Source organism: Dermochelys coriacea, chromosome 7, assembly GCF_009764565.3.
Source record: "Dermochelys coriacea isolate rDerCor1 chromosome 7, rDerCor1.pri.v4, whole genome shotgun sequence".
In the NCBI taxonomy this organism is placed as follows: domain Eukaryota; kingdom Metazoa; phylum Chordata; order Testudines; family Dermochelyidae; genus Dermochelys; species Dermochelys coriacea.
In genome coordinates, this window is record NC_050074.1 from 31,386,283 (window position 1) to 31,410,295 (window position 24,013).

A 24,013-nucleotide genomic window follows, 5' to 3' on the forward strand; every position below is an offset into this window, starting at 1 on the left:
CTAGTGCTGAAAGCACACGCTGCTTGCCTTCCCTTTCATGGCCCTCCACACTCAATTCGCACCCTGCCTAGCATGTCTCGTTTGCTGTCAGGCTCTCGACACTCACCCATGATCCCTGCTGCCATCGCCCACTTGTTACATTTTCAAACAAGCCCCTTTGTGCTTTCTCCCACACTGCCCCTTGCATTTGAGTGGAACTTCAGAGCCACCTCCACATCCGTCTTCCAGACTTTCCCTTGCTCTGAAGTCTCCCTGCTGGGGCACTAATACCACTGTCCATCATGCTGACCAATACTGTCTCATTGTTTTCTTGGACTTCCCCGTCTGTCACTTATCCATCTGCTGTCTCTAGTCTTATACTTAGATTGACAGCTCTTTGGGGCAGGGTCAATGTTTTGCTCTGTTTGTACACTGCCTGGTACAATGGGGTCCATGACCAGGGCCCTGCTACCATGCAAATAATAAATAATAGGACTTATTAGAGCTGTGCGGGAAGCAGCGTTTCTGCTGCACAGAAAATTCCATGATTCCAAAATCTGTGTTCCAAACCAGAACCAAACAGCCAATTTTGTAATTTTTGAAAAAAAAAATCCTTTGGAATCAAATGTTTCAATTTGGACAGTTTTGGAAGGAAAAGTATATGTATTTTTATAACATAAAATAAAATAAATTTTGAAACAGAAAGTGACTTTGGAATGAAAAATCAACATGCTCTGTTTCCAGGGTCGTTCCCCCCCCCCAATTAAATTTGGCAGAATCGTCACATTCCCATGGAATTTTGGCAAAACAGCTGGAAAAATGTCCTATCGGAAACTTTCCTAGGGCTAATACTAAATAACAATGATCAGGAGGGTCTGGGTGAGGGTTTTCAAGTACCACGTTCTGCCACTCAGTGTTGCCAGCTCTCATGACATTTCACTTCAAAGCCCTGGTCCCAGAGTCCTGATATTCTCAGTGCCCCAGGGAGAGCTGGCCCTTTAAGAGTGGAGAGAGGATTCCGCCACACCTGTGCCAGTCTGAGCTCTGCCTCCCCAGGTGTATGGAATGAGTGAGAGGCAAGCAAGGCATGAAGGGCAGCTGTGATCAACCAAGAGCTCCAGGGAGAGCGGGGAGGGGAAGCAGGAGAACAGCCAGGGAAGGGCTGTGGCTGGATATATGGGAAGAGGCCTTGGAAAGGGGATAGGACAGTTAGAGGCAGACAGTTATTTGTACTTCCTATGTGAGTTCCCGCTATGCTGCCACCCTCTGGCAGGGAGAGGTGCAGCTATCACTGCTAACAAGGTGGCAGACAAAGGAACCGATTGCAGCTAGGAGGGCTGGAAGATGGAGCCAACAGAAGAATTCATGACAATTAGGAACTGGGCCAGACCCTTGAAGGAATGGCTGAGAGGGAGTTTTGGGGGTTAGTTCCTGTTTGTCCTTTGTTCTGAACTCTGGAATGGGTGGATTGTCATGACTTTGCTGGACAGATAAGTCACTGCAGCAACTGGGGGAAAAAACCCAGTGTTGGGAGCTGGGAGAACCCATCTGAGAGAAGGGAAACTGAGGCAGCACATGGGCTTGAAGTGAGAGCAGGTAGGTCCCTGCTACCCTTGGCTTTGTTTATATGTTTTAAAAAAAGTCCAGCCCTTGTGACTATGTAGAAAAGCTGAAAAATATGATGCCTAAAGGCTCAAAAGCAAATAAATGTATCTTATACAGCACTAACATGAGACCCCACTTCTGTCCCAGAGCTGGGGCTAGAACCCAGGAGTCCTAACTCCCAGTCCCCCAATCTAATCACTAGACCCCACTCCCCTCCCAGACCTGGGCTAGATCCCAGGAGCCCTGGCTCCTGACCATAAGCAGCTGCCCCAGATTTCTTCTTGCAAGCAAATTCAGCTCTTTCCTCTCTGTTTTTTTATATTTGGCCAATTCACTCGCAAGCATTAGTCACGTGGAGACAGGCTCTAATGGGCTGGCTGGGTGCCTAGGCTCCCATGGCTAGTGGAGGGTGCAGTCCGTGGCTAACTAGGCATCCCGTCAGCCAGGGCTTGGAGCTGCAGCCAAGCGCAGAACATGCCAATACCAAGCTTGGTTCGGGCAGTCCTGCGTGTAGGGGAGGGGGACGTGGACCCCAATTTCCCCATGCAAACGAGGTGGGCAAGCTCTGAGCTTCGGTCCCCCCCATGCTGTTGGTTATATTGCAGTATTGGTTGGGGGCCCTGGCTGGGATCGGGGGTTCACTTGTGCCGGGCGCTGCACAGGCCCCAAAGGTCTCAGCTGTGCAAGGTACTGCAGAGGTCCTGCTCCATGGAGCTCACAGTCTGAACAGACACAGGGTGGGAGGAGAATGAGGCACAGAGGAGAGACTCACCCAAAGTCACACAGCAGGGAAGAACCCAGGAGTCCTGATTCCAGCCCCCCACTCCTCCCCTGCTTTAACCCACTAGATTCCATTGCCTTTGAAGCTGGGGATAGAACCCAGGAGTCCTGACTCCCAGGGCCCACCGCCTGCACTAACCACTAGACCCCACATCCCTCCCAGCTCTGGGAATAGAGCCCAGGGCTCCTGCCTCCCAATCCCCCTGCCCTAGCCATAGACTGCACCCAGGCAACCTGGCTCCACCCCCACAGCTATGGGAATGGCAGGATTCTAAAGCCACCCTGGAGGTTAAATGAAAATGTGGTTTTCATTCACTTGACCCCACTTTTCCTGGCAGCAAACAAATCATGGGCGAGCCCAGGCCCTGGGAGTCCCCTGGAAATGCCCCTAATAGGAGTGAGAGGAGCTGAGGGCGCAGGCGCTGCTAGGTGTGTAATGGAGATAGCTGTCTCGATGCAGGTGGACCCTCCAGCGAGGGGCCAGGGGCTGATCCTGTTGGTCTCGTGCCAGCCCATTCCTCCTGCCAGATCGTCCCACCAGGCCCCCTGCCCATCTCTCCTTGGTTTGATGGCACCACAGTCCTACTTGCAGATCCATGGGAGGAGAGACAGAGAAGAGTAGTTAGGGAATCCCCTCCCAGAGTGGGAGATAGAACCAGGAGTCCTACCTCCCAGCCTCCTCTCTCCCCCATGCAACCCCCTGCTCCCACTCAGGCCGCATTGAGATGATCCCCTTCTGTTCACCCTGGGGCAAAGCAACTCTGCTGAAGCCAGTAAGGTGATGTGGGTGGATGGGGGAGCAGACCCCATCCCGCGTCGAGATCGCTGCGTGGGGTTGGGACTGGAGAATGCTTTGCCTCCGCGTCTCTGGACAGTGCAGGCTGAGGGCGTGTGCGTCTGGCAGAGTTTAATGAGCCATGCAGGGGAGCTAGAAGGACAGACAGACATTGCCCGACTCGGGGCCAGCTCCAGTGCGGTCCAGCTGCCATTGACCCTGCTGAGCATAGCATGGCTTTTCATGCTTCCAGCCTGATACCCTCCCCTTTTCCTAGTTGGTAGGAGACCCCCACCCCAACCTTGCATGCATGGATCCTCACTGCTGTCCCCTCCCCGAGCTGGCCTGGCGGCTGGGTGGATGACACACGAGCCCTTTGCACAAGGAGGCTGGTAATCAGCTCAGCCACAGGCAGGTTGCAAAATGGTGCAAGGCAGAGGGGAGCTGGAGGGGCTGGGAAGGGCATGAGAGCCGCTTACACAAATGGTGGCACGTGCCCTGTGGCAGCATCCTGGCAAGAAGAGGCTTGGGCATGGGTGGGTGTGGCTGGCACAAGCAGGCAAGGCCACGGTGAGAACAGTGCAAGGCTGTGGTGAGCTAGAGAGACAGCAGGAGAGGATGCAAGAGTCCCTTGCACCCGAAAGGTGGCTGATCCTCCCTGGGGCAGCGTGGGGAGATGCACCTCACATAATAGCACAAGGCCGTGGTGTGCTAAATCGTGCGCACAAGAGCCCCACTATCCAGTGTGGGCTGGTAGCCAGGTCCTTTCTGCTTTCTTCTGGCACAGCCATTGCTAAATTTCAGAGTGCCGGCCCGCTGCTGGGACCTGTCTGCACCATCTGGGAAAAGCTGGGCCCTAAAGCTCTGAACAGGGACCCTGCCTGAGTCCTAGCCACAGCTCTGGGAAGGGAGTGGGGTCTAGTGATTAGAGCAGGGGGGCTGGGAGCCAGGACACCTGGGGTCTACTCCCAGCTCTGCCACTGACCTTTGGCAAGTCCTTTCCCCTCTTGGTGCCTGTTTCCCCTCTCACCCTTTGTCTGTGTAGGGTCTGGCTACACTTAAAATGCTACTGCGGTGCTTCAGTGTAGACACTTGGCAGCGATGGGACGGGTTCTCCCGTGGCTGTAGTAAGTCCCCCTCCCTGAGCAACGGTAGCTGTCTACACAGGGACTGAGGTCGGCTTAACTACATCACTCGGGAGTGTGGATTTTTCACTCCCTGAGCAACGTAGCTGGGTTGGTCTAATTTCCTAGTGTAGTGCAGCTCTCAGACTGGGAGGTCTGGGGGCACAACCCGTCTACCGCTGGGTCTGTGCGGTGCCTAGCCCAACAGATGTCCCGATCTCGGAGATGCCTCCCTGAGCTGCAGTGGCCCCAGCACTCTGCATCCCCTGCTCTGCACCTCCTAGAAGCTAGGGGGTGCTGCAGCTGCTCCACACGCCCCTAGTGGCAGCAGCCTGTACTGCATCCTGCGGGAGCTACAGCTTTTGCATCCCTGGTGCCAGCTGGCGGTACTGCACCCAGCAGCGCACAGCTGCACAACACATTGTAATAGGGGTTGAGCCCCCCCATATGGGAGCAGAAGGATCCCAAACCCAGCCCCTATGTGGCTGACATTCCCGGCCCATCACCCCATCCCACTCTCCTAGCATTCCATCATTCACCACCCCCCAGGACACCTCGGGTTGCCCCCACAAAACCCATTGACCCTCCTGCAATAAAAGGGCAGAGAGGCTTCCCAGGGAAACCCTGGTCCCTTAGCAGGCTGCGGGAAGTGGAGAAGAGCCTAGCGGGGCCATGGGGATAGCTAGCTCCTGACCTGAGCCCACAGGTGTCCCGTACAATTCTCTCTGGGCTTCCCATCCGTGTTAGCAGCCATGCTCTGGGCTGAGGTAGCTTGGGCCAGCTGCTGTGAGGGGCAGTGTCTCATGTGGGCTGGTCAGGATTAATAACCATGTGAGGAGATGGGGGCCTGATCCCCCCGTCAAATGAGTGTTGGTCCTTTGGAGGTGGCACTCCCCTCTTCCCGCAGCATCTCCACATATATAGCTCCTTTGCCCCTCAATCCCGACCTGTAGCCCCCTGCTATCTCAGCCCTGGGCTCTCCCCAGCTCTGCCTGTGCTCCTCAATATCGACCCACAGCCCCCTGCTCTCCCAGCCCTGCGCCCGTTCCCCAGCTCTGCTGATGCATCTCAATCCCAGTGGATGAACATTAGGAAAAGCTTTTAAATAATTCCTCTATCTCTGCACCCCCTTTTCCTAGGAGTCAGCTTAAAACTTGTAGGATAGGGCCCCCACAGCAGCAGAGTTAAGTTCTGTAGGGAGTGGGTGTTGATGGGTGCGCAGGGCTCTGTGGCCTGGGGGATGGATTCCCCCAACACACTGGTCCAGTTGCCGGCAGAAAGCGACATGTAGGCAAGTGGAGAGAGCAGAGGCACTGAGTGCTTCCTGACGCCTGACGCCAGTTCCTGCAGTCGCTGCAGTCAGCGGGGACATTCAATATTATCAGCGCTTCGCCCCTGCTCTCTTCATCAAGATCCAGAGTGAGTATTTCATGCTTAGGAGTGCAATGGTAACTGCTGACACTGGCTGGTGCTGGGAATAGTGCACGAGGTTCCCCTCCTGCCCTTCAGTCTGAACCCGCAGCCTCCTGCTATCCCAGCCGGGCCCGCACCCCCAGCTCTGCTGGTGCCCCTCAATCCCAAGCCGCAGCCTCCTTCTATCCCAGCCCTGCCCCAACCCTGCACCCCCATTTCTGCTGGTGCCCCCCAATCCTAACCCACAACCCCATGCTGGTCTTGGTATTCTAACCCTCCCATTGAGTCATGAAAACCTGCCATGGTTTAGAGACATGAACAAAAAAGTCAACTCAGCTGAGTGTTTAAAACTCATCTCACTTGTGATCCCAGTGCTCAGGAGGTGAATGTCCAATGATGCCCCCACAGCCCCTTTCTGTGCAATATTTTGCAACAATCTTCACTGATGGAGGGAGAAATCTTTTTAGACTGCGGTTTGGCCAGGGTGTGTCTCCCACTGTTTCTGTGCAGCGTCCAGCATGGAGCAGGGAGGCCTGATCTCAGTCGGGAGGAGAGATCAGGGCCCCCATTGTGACAGGCATCACCAAGCCCAGCACTGTACAGACCCTGACCCACATTGGGGCCCATTGTGCTAGGTGCTGCAAAGTCCTGCCCTCAAGAGCTCACCATCTCGATGGACAAATAAGGATTATCTCATCAGTGAGAGCAGGGTCCTGGAGCAATGCAGTAACTTGCCCAAGGTCACACAGCAAGACGGTGGCAGAACAAGGAATCGAACCCTGGTCATTTTCGCCCCAGGCCAGCACATGAACTTAACAGCGCCACCTGGAGCCCACAGCTGTGCTGTGCATCTAGCAGGACTGGGAGCCCTTGCAGAGGCGGCCAGGGGAGAAGTGCAGTCCAGGCTAATTAGAGGCACATTTTGTTTCCTTGTTAAGAAAATGAAATAATTGCAGACTGAGTAAATTATGCAGCGGAAACAGGGCTGATTGTGCTACCATGTGTGTATAATGGTGTTAGATAGACATCATGCTCTGTGTGTGTGTAGTATTGTTAGATACACAACAAACTCTGTGTGTGTAGTGTTGTTAGATATACACTGTGCTGTGTGTGTCCGTATATGCATAGTGTTTGTTAGATATATAGCATGCTGTGTGTGTGTAGTGGTGTTAGATATATACACCGTGTTCTCTGTATGTGTGTGTAGTGGTGTTAAAGATGCACTGTACTGTGCTATGTGTGTATGCAACACAACTACACTGCCCGGTGTGCATGCAGGGCTTGTCACACTGTGTATCCCTGTTCAGGCTGACACTCCCAAGCTGCCGATGATGGGTCTGATCTGTCTGGGCAGGGGTGATCTGCACAGGCCATGTTTGTTCCTGGTCCTCCCAACACCGCCCAGCTTGGGCTAAAGGGGAACTTCCCATCCCACTGGGTTGGAGCCTCCAGGGCGTGGAGCAGGGGAGGATCCAGAGGGATGCAGGGCTGGGGGTGGGACTGGAATGCAACCCCTTAAAAACATCAGTGAAAATCAATACACACCCCTGCAACTGACAGAGACACAGACCCCCCCTGCAACTGACAGACACACATCCTGTCACAGACAGACAGATACACACACAGAGGCTTCCCCAAGGCGCAGTGCAGCTGAGAAACAAACATCTTTAATGGACTGATGGCACCCATTAAAATTGTTACATCAGTCACTGAAACCCCAGGATGGCATCACGTGGGTGGAGCTGTGTGTACACACACACAAACTCATCCCTGGCTCTCTTATGGTGCTGTTCATCTGTAGATCTCAAAAGACACTTTCCAGCAGAGGTCAGTTCATTATCCCCATTGTACAGAGGGGGAAGCTGAGGCAAAGAGTGGGAACATGCTCACTAGACTCCCTTCCCTTCCCCGTGCTGGGGATAGAAGCCAGGAGCTCTTTCCTCTCCGTCAGTCAGCCCACACAGAAACCCATCTTACGCTGAGCTGCTCTGTGTGTGTATGTGTGGCGGGTGGTGTTAGTGGAGCCAGCATGGCTTAGCTGGCATGTCCATGTCACCACTGAAGTAATATAGGAATTGGGTTATATCCCTTTAAATAGCTGGTGAGTCCTCTAGCGGCGCCCACTGTGTTGTAGGGCCGAGACCTCAGCCAGCACAGCAGCGTGTATCCACAACTAGGCCTTGCATGTCATAGCTGCTCAGCAACCGGTGATTTGCACTGGGTGGTTCTGTCCCACAGCTGTTGTGCAAAGGGCAAAAGACACAACTACAAGCAGGACGTGTTCTGTGCTGAGCTGCCCTGGGGAAGATGGTGGTGCCGGCAGTGGGCCTAGAACCAAGGACCCTTTGCTCTTAATGCTGGAGCCTACGCTAAAAGGACTGGCTGTGCACGCCAGGCCCACCATGGTGGCCAGGCACTATGTAGCGACTGCTACAGCCCTGGCAGCAGAGCCTTCTGTTGGAAAGACCCAGAAGTTGCTGGTTTGATTCCCAGGGTATGGTTGCTGCCTCCCCCCTTTGCCTAGGGAAGCTGGCTCCAGCTCCCCACACCCAGCTCTGACCCCGTGTGCAGGAGCAGCTGGCTAGGCTGCAGCAGAGAAATGGGACTGTAGGACAGCCGCACCCAGGTGTGCAGGCAATGTAAACCAGGCCATGGGGTGCTAAGAGGGCCATTCACTCTGACACCCATGGCTGAGAATTACCCTAAATTCCTAGCAGTGTGAGAGCAGCCAAAGGAGCTCCCACTAGAGGGAGGGTGGGGAATCCACTGGATTTGATTTGGTAGCGTTTGCTTTGCTAGTTCTGGCCAATCCCACCCGGCTTTCATCTCGTCTTTAATTATGTGTATTTTGACCAATATCGGAGCTGGCGCTGCACAGACACAGGGGGCAACAGTCCAAACAAAGGGTAGGGGGGGGAAACTGAGGCACAAAGCAGGGCCATGACATGCTCAAGGTCACCCAGCAGGACAGTGACAGAGCCAGCAATAGAGCCGAGGAGCCCTAGCCGCTAGACCATGCTCTCTTGTCTCTGCTGTGGTTTCCTCTTGGAGTGGGAGTGTGCGGGAATGGCTGTGTGAAACCATGCATGTGTGTTTGTGATTGTGTGACAGGCTGTGATATGTATCAGACAGCATATGCAACTTCATGACGGCACAGTGAACACCACGCCAAGCCCAGCACTCCCAGTGGCTCTCCCAGCCTGGAGTGCGGGTGTGCCAGGGGTGCTGCTGACACCACAGACCCCGCTACACCCATGACTCTGGACTGCAGGTCTGCAGGTTTCCTTCCAGGGGCTGAGTTTTTTGCTCTGTGTCTATACAGAATCTGGCACACTGGGGGCCTGGGCCATGACCAGGGCCCCGGGCACAAGCACAATACAGATCACAGCTCATCATTAATTCGCTTCCACAACCCTCTTTGACTCAGAGCCTTGTCAAAACCAGACAAGGAGCATGAGGACTTTAGGTCATTTTCATTTGATCTCTCGGGCAGCTTTGTATTTCAGTGCTCTGTCTCTTCAGCTAGCTAAGTCAACATCATTATCCCTATGTTAGAGGCAGGGAAACTGAGGCATGGATACTTTCTGCACACACACCCCCCCTCCGGCCACAGCTGAGAACGGAACCCAGGAGTCCTGACCTCCAGCCTCCCTGCCCTGTTTTAACCCAGTAGACCCCCATTTGCAGCCCAGGGCTGGGAATAGAACCCAGGAATCCTGGCTCCGAGCCCTAACCCCACTCTAACCCCTTAGACCTACTCCCTTTCCAGAGCTAGGTATAGAACCCAAGCATCCTGACTCTGTTTTGATCCCACCGCTTGATCCTCCCAGCCCCTGCAGGCTGCCTTTGCAAACCAGAAATGGGGGAAGCCGGGCAGATTTCACGTGCAAGGCAGAAATGTGGTGAACTAGCCAGCTGTCAGAGATTGAACAGAGGCCGTGACTTGCCCTAATGCTAAGAAATGGTTCCCGCTTTTTGTCTGCAGATTCTATGAAGCTGGGGCCCCTGCCTTTCTGAACCTGGGAATTGTGTCTCTCCCCTTGTCCAGGGATGGGGGGAACCGAGCCATGATCTGGGACTTTCCCAGATTAAGAGCAGAACGCTATGATCCAAGATGGGCCCTCCGTGTTGCTGACACAGGTAGAAAAAACACAGACATGGACTCCAAAAGTGAATTTCTGCTTTTCCACCCTCTCTTTGCTCCCATTTGCCAGCCTGTTCAATTCACAACATAGCCAGAAGTTTGGTCTAATACACTACAAGACTTCTGTCCACAGATGCAGATCATTTTCACTCACAAATATTTTCCTCCATTGCCACATACACCCATCTTTCATCAGCAGCTAGTTCTCATTCATTTCTTTTCCCCAGCCCTAAATATGTTATTTCCTTAAGCAAATCCAGCTACCTGTCTGGCACTTTAGCCCCCACCCCACTACACAGTCTCAATGTTTGGGCTATTCAGCTTTTAACAGCAGCCACAAAATCCCTCAAAGCAGAAATTTTTCCCACTTTTCAAGGCAACAAAATTCATTTTTATTTTAAAACTTTGCCATATCATTTCTCCTGCTACAATTCCACAAGCCTCAATTCTTGCCAAAAACTGGACAAAAAGAGAGAGATTATAGAAAGGGGTGTCTTAAAGCTTTCAATCTTAAAATCTCAGCTCAAAATTCAGCCCTCGGGGCCTCTGGCCCTGATACTGCAAGAAATCTTTTTTCTTCTTCATGGACCGCACACACAAAACCAGTGGCAGGATTATTTGGTGGGTGGGGGTGTTCTTCCCCCCCCCAAAGGAAAGAGAGCGACACACAGATCCAAATATAATAGAGTGCATAAAATATTTCTGTTTTCATAAAACTATGATTGCAGGCCATTGAGCGTTTCCCAAAAGCAGATACAAAACAAGTCCAGACTGACTAGCCAGAATTAATGCAGATTCATAAATAGGTAGATAGATCCCACTTCTTTCTATTCAACATGGGCTGGGACAGGAAAAGTCGCCAGCAAACAGTTTATTAAAAATATCAAGCTAACGCCATCCAAAGTAAAATCAAATCCAAAGGAGAGGTCGTGTATTGAGTTACACCACTGTGTGCATCTGCTTTGATAGAAGCCAGTCCACCAAATACAATATACATGCATTGCTTTCTTATAAATATACTTTAAGAAGGAGGGAAATATTGGTTTTTCTGAGAGTGGGGTTAATTGTTACTTCTATTTATTCACCTTGAAGAAAAGGGGGCAATTGTTTAAATCCTTGCAGGATTAAGAGCTAAAATAACCCTTCTTCTCTATAGTGGAAGCACCTTGCAAACATTATTAATTAAATGAAAGTTCCTGACTTTCCTGGTCCATTTGGAAACCGTGAATTCCAAATCGTTTTGCCCAGGTTGAGAAGTTGCAAAAGATTAGAGCCCCCAGGGAGAATTTTTCTTTACAGCAGGATCCAGTTTAAAAAGATGAAAAAGCTCAGCTGTATGTCCATGCCAGCCCAGTGTTCGATGTTGAGTTTTGGATTATTTGCCCTACTGCTAGGAAATGAAATGCTGAATGTGGATCGGGCAATGCTGCAAAATTCAGAGCATCGCTTTTCTTTCCGGAACCCCCTCTGGAAAAAATATACAGCATAAATTGGGATAAATTCTCCAAATTGTGGGTTCATTCCTTGCAACAGATTTCAACCCAGCTGCTTGGTGGGAGGAGGGAGATATTTTGCCGTTGCTCAGAAAGGTTACTGAAGTGTAAGCTCGCCCAAGCACCTTGTTTCCTTAAATGTCTGGAATGTCCCTGTTTGTGCACTCAGCTACGGGCATGGCTATCATGTATGCATGAATGGAACGGTACATGAAAAGCGACATGAAACACGCATGCAGAGGTGAATGAGCACAAAAAATATTTCACTCTGGGGTCTAATGGGAAAGACATTCTCACACACACACACACACCCCGCTGCATCTTCTCCAGGTGCAAAGCCAGCTCTTCACGGCACAACGGCTATCAGTCTTGCCCGGGAAAGCAGCTTGCATTCCTCCCACCCCCATTACCCGATTCTCAAATCCCTCTTTTTTATTTTTGGTCTGCTGGCCTCTCCTCTCTTTCCCTCCCCCTGTGTGAAATAACTAATTCCAGGTAGGGACAGAGAAATCAAATCACACAAGCTTTCCCCCCCACCAACTCCTCCTTAACATCAGTGCCCAAAACCATCTCCATCCTTTTGCCCTATTGCACAAAAAACACCCAAGTTGAGAGCAGAGGCAGTGGGGATTGAATGTGCTGTAGGTTTTTGGAAAACCCTGGTTTCTCCAGCAAAAGTAAATAAGCTCGATGAGCTAACAGCTGAGGGACAGACACCTACATAATGGGGTTTTAATCACAGAAAAGTCTTAGAAAGCTAGGCAAATCCAGAGCAGTGAATCTGTACGGTGGAGCCCGGGCATTTTAACCACGCTATCATTGCAAATCCCGGAGCAGCCTTGCCAGCGTGGTCTGTTTGGAACCCAGGCATCCTGGGCTTCAATACGAACAAATCTCTCTCTACATATATTTGGGGGTGGAAGCTTACCTGTTTGGCGTCCAATCGCTCTCTCCCTCCACAAAGTTTATCACGCCAGCCGGCCAGTTTATTCCAGTAACGAGGCAAAAAAGGATGGAGAATCAGACTAGGAACTCGGCGAGGGGGGGGGGGGTGTTAAAACAGAGGGGTGGGGAGGGAGGGCTGGCTCGCGGCGTGGGGCGAGCTAAGGCCAAGGGATGAAGTGTGGAGCAGAGTGAAGGTTGGTGTGTTGGGGGTGGGGGTGAGCAAAGACACACACACACACACACACACACACGGCAGCGGGGGAGAGCGCTTGCGATGCCACTGGTGCGCCAGACGACATGTAGAGCGCGCTGTGCGTTTGTGCTAGCCGGGGCGATGCAACGCGGTGTAACGGGAGGAAGAGCCGGGGTGCTTCCTGCTAGCTGGACGCCGGCAGGGCCCCCCCCCGCCCCCTGCAGCTAAAATGGCAGAGGGGCCAGAGAGAGCAACGCCTGCTTTATGGTTCACGGGGCCTTTTGGAGCCGAAAAAAGGGGCTGTGGGGATAATGATGCAGCGTCGTCATAAAAAGGCAGCCGTCAGGAGGGGGGAGGGGGTCGAGCTGAGCCAGATCCCCAGCTGGTGTAAATCGGCGTCACCCCATTGGAACCAGATCCCCAGCTGGTGTAAATCGGCGTCACCCCATTGGAGTCAATGGGACCAGATCCCCAGCTGGTGTAAATCAGCATCGCTCCATTGACCCCGGTTTACACCAAGTGTGCATCTGGCCCCGTCAGTCTGTCATCTTATGCAGTAGCGGCTGCGAAGCAAGTATCCTGGGATTTGTCCCCAAGGAGAGTTTTGTTTGTTCAAGCCCTTTGACCATTGTGCCCCCCCTAGTCAGGCTGTGAACCTCTGGGGCTGTGATGGGGGAGGGGTATGGAGAGGGGACCCCCAGGGGTATTTCCCCCACTTTTCAGTCTGTACCTAAACGGATGACGGCTGGGATGGTCTGGGAGTGTTCTAAGGGAGGGGGGTCTAGTGGGTGAGAGCAGGGGGCTGGGAGCCAGGCAGGGGCAATTGCCACCCCACAGATTTTCATAGGTCTACATTCTCCATTATGCCATCCCCCACCCCGATGCAGGATATAATAGTCACGTATAAGCCTGACACAGCTTTGCCCTCCCCTCGCCCCTGAAGTTTTCTGAAATGACCCTCCTGGATTCTGTCCCTGCTCGGGGGGGGGGGGCAGAGGGGTGTCTAGTGGGTTAGTGCAGGGGGCAGTTAGGACTTCTGGGTTCTATCCCCAGCTCAGTGCGTGGGTGCATGCCTAGTGGCTCATAGTGGGGGCGAGGCCTGGAAGTCAGGACTGAGTCCTGAGTTCTCTTCCCACCTTTTCCACTGATTTGCTCTGAGCCCCAGCTCCAACCCTTCGCCCTCTCTTTCCTCGCATGGCAGTCAGAGTCCTGGTGACCCACCTGTCTTCCCATCAGATGGCTCTTCCTGAGCCCTGGCGTGAAATCACTGTGTTGGGTCTCAGCTCAGTCGAAAGCACCACCGGAGGAGTCAGGAGCCTCTATGCCAACCTTCCCCTGTGGGCACTAATTACTGGACGGGCCTGACTCTGGGTTGCAGCCCTTTCAGTGACAGTCACACCAGTCGTAAGCTCCTTGGCTCTTGTCCCCATGCAGAGTGATACACAACCCTTGGACCAGTACCACTCACATTTCCCCCTGTGCTCATGCCCTCTCCTGCCTGGCTGACCCCAATGCGCAATGCTAGGGGGCACTGTTCCCTTAGTGAGTGCTGGCCTCAGTGCCCCTGTGCGATGCTAGGGAGCCCTGTGCTGCAAGGAGCAGAGTGGGAGGGCTCAATGGGGGTCCTCTCTGCCCACAGTCAGTGCTGACCCCAGTGCCCCAGCACAATGCATGGGGGCGCTCCTGCAAGGACCAGTGGCGGCTAAATAGGGGGCTCTTTCCCATAGTTGTCGGGGCTGGCCCCAGTGCAGCACTCGGGCTCTGTGCTGCAGGGGGTGCGGGGATGAGCTCAGTAGTGGGCACTCTCTCCTCTTAATTTGTCTGTAGTTTCATTTGATACTTGAATCTTCACTTCTTGTCTTAAACTGTTGTGTGCCGCAGTGCTGGGTGGAAGGGTCCCTGTGTAAACAGCCCCTGCGTCCTGCCCCAGAGACAGCCATGTCTCAGGTGCTAGGTGAGATGACAGCTGTTTCTCCAACCTAGGTATCTCTTTTCTGGAGGTTTTGGGAGCTTGGTAGGTTGAAGAGGAGTTGGAGTCTGTGCAGTGCCCAGCACAAAGGGGTCCCTGATCTCAGTCGGGGTCTGAGCTGCGCCCAGCACAAAGGGGTCCCTGATCTCAGTTGAGGTCTGGGCAGTGTCCAGCACAACAGGATCCTGATCTCAGTCGGGGTCTGGGCAGCACCCAGCACAAAGCGGTCCTGATCTCGGTTGGGGTCTGGGCAGCACCTGGCACAGTGGAGGCCCTGATCTCAGTCAAGTCCTTTAGGTGCTACTGTAACGTTAATAACAATATCCCACAGCAGGGCGTGAATCATTGTAGTTTAAGATCTGTAAACTCTGGCTCGCAGCATGGAAAGAGAAACTCCTGTAATGTTGGGCTAATGAATCCGCAAGGAATGAGGAAGAGCCACATACATATTTATTCCCCTCCCCACTCATGTACTTCCCCCTCTTCCACTAGCTCTGATCCGCTAATGAAGGGCCCTTATTATGCTCCTATAATTCCTCCATAATTTGATATTTTAGTGTTTCTATAAAAAGCCTCCAGTTTTCTGCAGATTTCCCATTAAACTCCATCTCCCCTCCCCCGCCATGGCTCCCACCTTCCCAGGATTGGCGTGTTCTTGGAGAGCCCTCTTTCCTTACTCTCCAGCTCTCCACGCCCCACGTTGTACAGCTCATGCTGCAGGGAGCCACTAAATTAAACCATCCCAGAGCTCTCTGCTCCTGAGATTTGTGTATGACTTTATAATCTACAACTGGCAGGTCACCCTAGTGGGAGATTATAGCTGCGTGTGTGCCTCCCTGCTGCCCTCTGCTGGTCCAAGATGAACTGCTGATGTGTGTGTGTGTCATAGCTCCTATACTGCCAATAGGGATTCTCCTTCAGCCTCGGCCAGCATAAGGTTTGGAAGGCTCCCCTTTTTCAAGCAGGAGCTGGGTTCTCCGGAGTTGGAGCAAGGAATATAAAAAATCAACATGGGGTTTGGAAGCCCCACAGCCACAGTGCGCAAATTTTGTGCAGTTACCAGCACTAGAGCAACAGGGTGTCTGTGCAGCACCTGGCACAACAGGGCCCCGGTCTCAGTCAGGGTCTGTGCAGTGCCTGGCATAATGGAGCCCTGATCTTGGTCAGGGTCTGTGCAGCACCCAGTGCATTGCAGCCTGATGTGTGTGTATATCTAGCTCACTGATACCCATGGGTCTCCAGTGGATTTTCTCCTCTCCCACAGTCCAGGACCAGGGCAGCTCCAAGGGTCCAAACCGAGGCCCCCTGGGAGTGACTGGGGAGGGGACACGTGGACAGCGCCGCCTGCAAATACAGTTTTGGCCCATTGAAATCTCCAGTGCCACCCATGATGCGTGCTCATCTCACTGCGACCTGCATGCCATCTTCAGTGCATGGCACTCTTGCTGCATGCCTCCATCATGCATGTTTAGCTCGGTGTATAGCACATGCTAATCTCAGCACATGCCACTGTCAACGTGTGTCAGTCCCTCTGCATGCCATGCCCCAGGCACATCTGCACACTGTGTCTCAGGGTCACATCCACCTACCCCACATGACTGGTAGCAGCTCAGTGGAGTTTACATGGAGGCTCTGCCTGTGGGTTTGGAAGGGTCTTTGGCAAGTGCCAGCCCCCTCCCTCCCAGCCCTGGGGTCTCAGGTGGAGCAGCAGGTAGCAGGCACCTGGGTCCAGCCATTCCAGCCAGCAGCTGGCAAAATTGATCAGTGGCAGGAAAAGCCTCTCGAGGCTGTTGCTTGGCAACGGAAACGCCTGATGCCAAGGAAGAGGCAGGGGAAGGCGGGTGTTTTCCTTGAACAGCCGTAGCAGAGTGATGGGGTTTGAAGGGAGCGCAGCAGTGGCCTGGAATACCAATGCAAGCAGCAGCAATACGCTGGCCAGGTCCCTGAGGTGCCTGCCTGGGCTGGCACCATGTATATCCCAGAGCCGTTCTCACCCCACGCCCATCACCCTGGCATCCAAACCCCTCCTGGTGGTGCATTAAATGACCTGACTAATGTCTGTCATGTGTATGTTTGGAGGGGTTCGGGTGTCATCTGGGGGTCCCCTTGTACTGGGAATCTGGGGTCAGGGGTCCTGGGGTGGGGTGTCAGCTGGGGCAGGGGGTCCCCTTGTACTGAGGATCCAGGGTCAGAGGTTCTGGAATGTCGTCAGGGGCTGGGTGTCCCATTGTACTGGGGATCTGGGGTCCTGGGGGGGTCATCCGGTCCAGGGGGTCCTGTTGCACCAGGGATATGGGAGCTTGTGACTGTGAGAGCCCCTGGGGTTCATGAGATGGGGATGTGCATGTTCCCTTGGAGACCAAACAGCAGCAGGGATGAGGGCAGTGAGGCTCAGACCTGGGCACAGCTGGGCTATCCCTGCCCTGGCCCCAGCTCTGGCCAGCATCAAGCAGAGCGCCCAGCCACTGGCATCTCAATTATTAAGGTGGGTGGAGGAGCAGCTGGCATGTGACTTTGGAGGCTCCTGCAGGAAGGTGACTCCAGGGCTAACAGAGTGGGGGGAGGAGGGACCTGGCTCCCAGCTCTGTGAGGGAAATGGAGTCTAGTGGTTAGAGCGGAGAGGGCTGAGGGCCAGGACTCCTGGGTTCCATTCCCAGCACTGGGCAGAGAGTGATGATGTTTCACACCCATTTTGGACTAGTGCAAATGAGGGTACATGGTTCAGGGCGTATCAGGACAACTCCGCCTCTTTTCCACACTCATAGGACATAGGGCTGGAAGGCCCGCTGGGCCAGGCATTCCTGTTCCTGCTGTCCTCGGCAGCCCATTGTACTCTCAGGCTGCCTGGTAAAAGCAGGTTTCAGAGTAGCAGTCGTGTTAGTCTGTATTCGCAAAAAGAAAAGGAGTACTTGTGGCACCTTAGAGACTAACACATTTATTAGAGCATAAGCTTTCGTGTGAGCCGTAGCTCACGAAAACTTATGCTCTAATAAATTTGTTAGTCTCTAAGGTGCCACAAGTACTCCTATTCTTTTTGGTAAAAGCGGGAACTCAATACGTATCCCTTAGCTCCAGGGGTATTTCCTGTCCTGGGGCACTGCGCAGTGAAGGCACCAGCCACCCGCTCCTCTAGCTCCTCCTCATGCACAGACCCAGGCTGGTGCTGGGAAGTTGCAGTTATAACTCGATGCACAGAGACCCCTCACCCAACGCTGGGATGCAGCCGCCTCTGGGGTGGGGCACAGGATTGTTTCTGCTGCTCGCTCCTCCACCACAGATTAATGCAGAGTCCTCCCTCCCCTCCTGCTACCAAATTCTTATGAGTTGGACTGACATCGCTGCAGCCCTGGCACTGCAATTCAAGCCAATCCCTAAAAATATCTGGGTGTCTGTGCCACTGTCTCTTTGAATCACCCACTGCCTCTAGTTCTCTTACGTTAATAATGGGGGATAATTTGTAGCCAGCTGTCGGTACTTCAGTTGCAGGGGGAGGGGCGGAGAAGAATAAGGTGGCGGGAGGAATGAATCTTCTGGGCAGAGCGAATGAGATGCTGTTGTGCTGGCAAGGACCAGAGGCTGCAAATTATTAGTTTGTGTTACAGTCACACCTGCCAGAGAACTGGGTCCCATTGTGCTGGGTGCTGCCCAAACCCCAACCGAGATCAGGCCCCCATTTTGCCAGGTGCTGCACAGACCCTGACCGAGATCAGGGCCCCATTGTGCCAGATGCTGTACAGACCCCAACTGAGATCAGGGCCCCATTGTGCTGGGCGCTGCATAGACCCTGACCAAGATCAGGGCCCCATTGTGCCAGGTGCTGTACAGACCCCACCTGAGATCAGGGTCCCCTTTGTGCTGGGCGCTGCACAGACCCTAACCAAGATCAGGGCCCCATTGTGCTGGGCACTGCACAGACCCCGACTGATTGGTGCCCTGTTGCACCAGGTGCTGCACAGACCCCAACCAGACTGGAAATAGAACTCAGGAATCCTGTCTCCTAGTCCTTAATCAACCCTTTCTTGAATCCTTGTGAGCCTGACTTGCCATTTGTCTGCACCATGAGCCCAGTTCCCCATTGCTCTGCCCCTTGTGCTGCCATTCACACTAGTGCAAAGTAGCTGTGCAAGCCCCAGTGCTCTGATTGTGTCACACCTGCATAGAACTGGTGCAAATGGCCACCAGGCCAAAGGAATGACCCTCACAGCATGAAGGTCAATCAAGGGACTAAACTGGGTTCTGTTTGCAGCTCTGCTGTGACCAGCTATGTGACTAGGAACAGTCCCTTCCCCTCCCGCCCTGTGTTCAGCCTGCGAGGAGTTCTCTGTGCAGTGCCCGACCCAATGCGGGCCCTGATCTCCATCAGGTCTGTGCAGTGAGTGGCTGGTCCTCATCCCTGGAGCGCGTCCCCCCTCCCTGTAGCAGATCTGAAGGCAGCGTCTCCCTGGGGGAAGAAAGGATCCAGAGAGTGTGGGATGCCCATCCCATCCTATATGGTAGCACCCCCTGCTTGCTGCACCACTGCTGCTCCCAGCTCCTGAAACCTGGCCAGATCATTTGGCTCAGCTGTGCCTCTGAACGCCAGCCAGCTCAGCTGCGGCTGTGTTAATTAACAAAGGGGGAGAGGAATGAGGGGAGGAGGACTGGTAGTAGGACGCTAGGGTCCCTTAAGAGCCCTGGGGCTTTGCCCAGCGCTGGCACAGAAATACCCCCATGGTGGAACACAGGCTGGGGAGGGAATCAGGGTGCTCGCAAGATGGCCCTGCCCAGGCCTTTCCGCTCCCCTTGTTCTCAGTGCTTTGGGATCCCTGCAGGCATTCTGTCTTCATTAGCTCTTCACATTAACATGGCAAATTCAACAGCAGCTCGCTGGGCTTTGCGGCACCAGAATTAATTATTCCCCGAGCAGGAGACTGTCAGCAAATGGAAAGGGAGAGAGCATCTTTCTCCGTGCTCTGAGCTGTGTTTACAGTGACACCTCACTCAGTGCTGAGTTGCAGCTGCCTCTAGGGCAGAGCACGGGGGCTGTTTATACAGGGATCCCTCTCCTGGTGCTGTGATGCAGCCATCTCTGGGGCAGGGCAGGGAGCAGTTTATACTGTTCAGGAACTGTGGAGAATGGTACACCTTGAATCAATGCAGAGCCTGTTCAGAGCCCCTCCTCCGTTTGGGTGATACAGAATCCATGCAGCCTCTGAAGCAGGAGGCAAAGTGCAGTGATAGCAGGTCCCTTCAGGCCTGAGTCTCGAGCCGAGGAAATACATAGCAAGGCTACTGCGCCAACCTGCAGAAAGCCATTGGGGCTGGGGCAGAGCAGGGGACATCCTGGGTCTGCCCATTGCATGACCCCATGCTGGGACCCGATACAGGATCGTCCCCTACCCTGTATTCTATTCCCTGGGGATCCATCCATCTCCCTACAGCCCCTATCGATCGATCGATCTCTCTATCTATCCCCATACACATCTATCTCTCTCTCTATCTATCTATCTCTCTCTCTATCTATCTATCTATCTATCTATCTATCTATCTAACCCTGTACACTCCCTCTATCTATCTGTCTGTCTATCTATCCCCATATACCCCCTCTATCTATCCCCATACACTCCCTCTTTCTATCTATCTATCTATCTATCTATCTATCTATCTATCTATCTATCCCTATACACCCCCTCTATCTATCCCCATACTATCTATCTATCTATCTATCTATCTATCTATCTATCTATCTATCTATCTATCTAACCCCATACACTCCCTCTATCTATCTGTCTATCTATCCCCATACACCCCCTCTATCTATCTATCTATCTATCTATCTATCTATCCCCATACACCCTCTCTGTCTGTCCCCATACACTATATCTATCTAATCTATCTATCTATCCCTATATACCCCCTCTATCTTTCCCCATACAATCTATCTATCTATCTATCCCTAGAGTCTCATACACACACATATTCCCACTCCAAACACACACACACACACCTCTAACCTTTACACACACACTCTCCTGTGCATGCCAACTCACACTTACACACATTCTGCCCCGTCCTCAAAATCGATCAGCTCCTAATCCTCCCAGCTCCATTTCTGGCCGCTGTCCAGTCCCAGGAGACTGGCCTGGGTGTGGTTTGCTAAGAGCTGTTTAAACCCGTCAGTCCAGCCCAGCAGGCCCACACAGCACTGGGACCGTTTGACAGCCCTGCTCAGTTCACAGGTGGATTTGGCAAGGAGGAAGAGTTGAAAGCCACCTTTTCCTGCAATCTCAGCTGAACTTTTTTTTTCACTGTGAAGCGCAGCCCGCAATAATAGTTCATTTCAAACAAGGCATTCACATCACCCCCAGAGGAGCAGGTTTGATCAAGGAACAGCAGGTTCAGAGGTATGAGAATACTCTCAGATTCTCACTGAGATGACATGGGGTCACCCCTGAAATATCAGATTCTTCCTCTGTCCTTTTATCCCAACTCGGCTGCCACATTTCATCACATTATTTGCTTCTGGAGAGGGGCACAGAGGCTGTTTATGCAGGGAACCCTCACCCAGTGCTGAGAGTGACCATTTCCGGGGAGCGGTGTGGGGACTATTTATACAGAGATCCCTTGCTTAGTCTCCACCTCTGGGGTGGGGAGTCGTTTAACAGGATTATATAACAATTTAAGACAAGCAGTAAAGAATCCAGTATCAGTTGTGCCAGGGACTACACAGGCCCTGGCCAAGATCAGGGTCCCCATTGTGCCAGGCGTAGCACAGACACATACTAAAGGCTGATTTAGAGAAAAGAGCGGCCCCTACTGAGCCCCACCCCCACCCCACACCCTGCAGCATAGAACCCCTAGTGCTGCACTGGGGAACTGGGGTCAGCACTAACTCGGGGAGAGAGCCCCCCTTCCTGAGTCACTCTGAATACTTCACCCACCCCGAACGTTCCCAAAATGCTGCTCCTTCTCCAAACAGCTTCTTATAGCTGGGGAGGAAATGGGGACAGGTAAAACCTCCATGCCAGGAATATAACCGGGGATTTGATTGCTTCGCCACAGGAAGCCTGATGCAGACAGGGACCCTGCCCTGTAGCAGCCCTCCCCTGCCCTCCCCTGGATGGGTTCAGAGAGCTCTACACAGGATGGGCCCCATGCATCCAAGCGTGGCGGGGATGGGAGAAGACTGACAACCTCCACTAATTTCTAGCGCTGGATTTGGGGTGATGGGGGAGCTGATAGATTAAATGTTGGTGGGCATATTGGCCCTTGCTGGCAGTAGGGTCAGACTCAGCTGGGAGGGCCCTCTGGATGTCTGACAGAGGGGTTAGGGTGATGGCACCTAGGACCACCGGCCTGTTCTCCGTCAGCAACCTGGGTCAGTGTCGCTCAGCCGCTGGTACTGCCCAGGATGGTGAGAATCTGGAGTAACCCTGCTGACTCAGTTCTGCTCACACAGGTGGGAATCTGGAGTAACTCCACTGCACTCAGTTCTGCTCACACGGCTGGGAATCAGGTGTCACTCCATCCGGTTTGATTGTGCTCAGACTGGTGTAAATCAGGAGGCACTCTGGAGAAGGAAGTGCAGTTACACCCTGGGCAGATGAGTGGAGAACAGGAATCTTACATTAGCAGAAGGGGTCAGAAAACTGAAAAGAAACTCTAATGGATGAGTTTGGGTGGAATGTGGGGCGTTGACCCAGAGGTGACTGCATCTCAGTATGGGGTGAGGGATCCCTGTATAAACAGCTCCCACACCCTGCCCCAGACATGGCTGCATCTCAGTGCGGAGCCAGGGATCCCTATGTAAACAGCTCCCACTCCAGAGGCAGCTGCTTCTCAGCACAGGACAAGGCATCCCTATATAAACAGCCCCCTGACCCAACCCCACCGCATCTCAGCGCCAGACTTGTTATTGTTGAGCTGTTTGTAAAGCTCATCACAGCCCAGGCCTCGTTAGAGGGGATCAGTCAAAGCTAGCCTCTCCCTGGCTGGAGTTGAAAACAGACAGATTTCCGCTCCTCATTCATGCCCTGGCAATTTGCTGATGGTTTAGCACCTGTTACCGGGGAGTTACCTTGGCAACGGGAGCATCGCATCAGACTCATGTCACCTTGGAAACACCCCCTCTCACATTGAAAGCCTATCTGGCTCCTGTAGTCAAGCCCAGAGCCCCATAGTGCCATGGCTATAACCAGGAGACCCAGAGAATGTCTGCAACAGCTGGGGCAGGGCAGTGGAGTCTAGCGGTTAGAGCAGGGTGGTGCTAGGGTTCTGTCCTCAGCTCTGGGAGGGGAACAGGGTCGAATAGGTTACAGCAGAAGGGGCTGGGAGTCAGAACTCCTGGGTTCTGTCCCCAGCCACTTCCTGCTGTCTGTGCCTCAGTTCCCCATCTGTCAGGGGGGGAAACCACTGACCTGCCTCCTTTGATTGGCATCTGTGCGACCCCCAATGGAGGGGACCAGGGGCCATGGAAAGATTATCGATTATCGTGGGACCATTATCACAGCCAGGTCCATGTGCACTTCCCCTGCCCCCTTGCTTGGAAGGGGAAAGCGCTCCCTGGGGCGATAATTGTCCTGAGTGCCTTGGAGCTGCAAAGGGGCATCTTTCCTCACTGCCAGCCCAGCCCTCCCCATCTTTATAGGAACGGGTAAACAGAGAACTCCTGTAATGCAAAGTGGCCCCAGAGCAAACATCAGCCAAACTGCCAAGCGCTAAGTGCCCATGATTAATTGGTTCCTGTTTGTAAAGCATCTTGGAAATCTAAAGCACTCTGCGGTCCTGACCCCCACCACACCACAAGCCAGGCACAGAACCCAGGAGTCTCAACTGCCAGGCCACTCTGCTCTCTAACCCACCAGACCCCGCATGCCTCTCCCAAGAATCCTAACTCCAACCCCCTGCTCTAACCCACTAGAGCTAGACCCTCCCATTCCTCTCCCAGAGCTGGGGAGAGAACCCAGGAGTCCTGACTCCTGTCCCCTCTCTCTGTTTCATTGGCTTTAAGACCTTCCCCATGCTTACAAGGGCCTGCCACAGCCATGTGCTCGGAAATCTCCATGCCATGCCTAGGGCTATGTGTGATAACGTCTCTCTAGTCAGGGTCCTTTTAATTACTTGTTAGTCTCTAAGGTGCCACAAGTACTCCTTTTCTTTTTTAATAACTTGGGATCTCTCTGTCTCTTTGCAGCTAACAGCTCCCTGCTTGGAGGCGGTGGTGGTGAGTGTGAAATTTAAACCTTTGCGCTGGAGTTTTTTTGTTGAGAGGAAGTGTGTGTCGAAGTGTGCAGCAAGAGAGATTGAGAGCGCCCGTCTCTGGCACTGCACTGAGACTCCGGGTTCCTGAGTTCAATTCCTGACCGTGAGCAAGTCCCTTCCCCACTCTGTGCCTCAGTTTCCCCTCCTGCTTTTGTCTGTTTACATAACGAGCTCTTTGGGGCAGGGACTGCCTCTGGCTGTGGGCTACTCTGCACACAGTCTGTGTCCTGGTAGAACTCTGTCAGTTGTGAGGGACAGATTCTTTACTGATCTAGTTATAAGAGTACGAGATTGGATGCAGCTATACAGGTATAAAAGTGCCTTAAACAGCAGTATTGCCTAGTGGTTAGAGC

The 24,013-nt window shown here is 53.2% G+C and overlaps 2 protein-coding genes across 5 annotated transcripts in view; one reads left to right on the top strand and one right to left on the bottom strand.

The window, feature by feature from the left end:
• FLRT1 (fibronectin leucine rich transmembrane protein 1) overlaps nt 1-12,622 on the bottom strand; it is an 86,252-nt gene extending 73,630 nt beyond the window's left edge. Inside the window, exon 1 of the mRNA XM_038409417.2 lies at nt 12,242-12,622. The gene's annotated coding sequence lies outside the window, so the exon portion shown is untranslated. The remainder of the gene's footprint in view (nt 1-12,241) is intronic.
• MACROD1 (mono-ADP ribosylhydrolase 1) overlaps nt 1-24,013 on the top strand; it is a 185,308-nt gene that overhangs the window by 115,132 nt on the left and 46,163 nt on the right. For 3 of the 4 annotated variants that reach the window (XM_038409420.1, XM_043518814.1, XM_043518813.1), the window contains one exon: nt 23,593-23,622. The exons of the other annotated variant lie outside the window; for it this stretch is intronic. In XM_038409420.1, the coding sequence (XP_038265348.1) occupies nt 23,593-23,622 (30 nt within the window). The remainder of the gene's footprint in view (nt 1-23,592; nt 23,623-24,013) is intronic. 4 annotated transcript variants of the gene reach the window in all.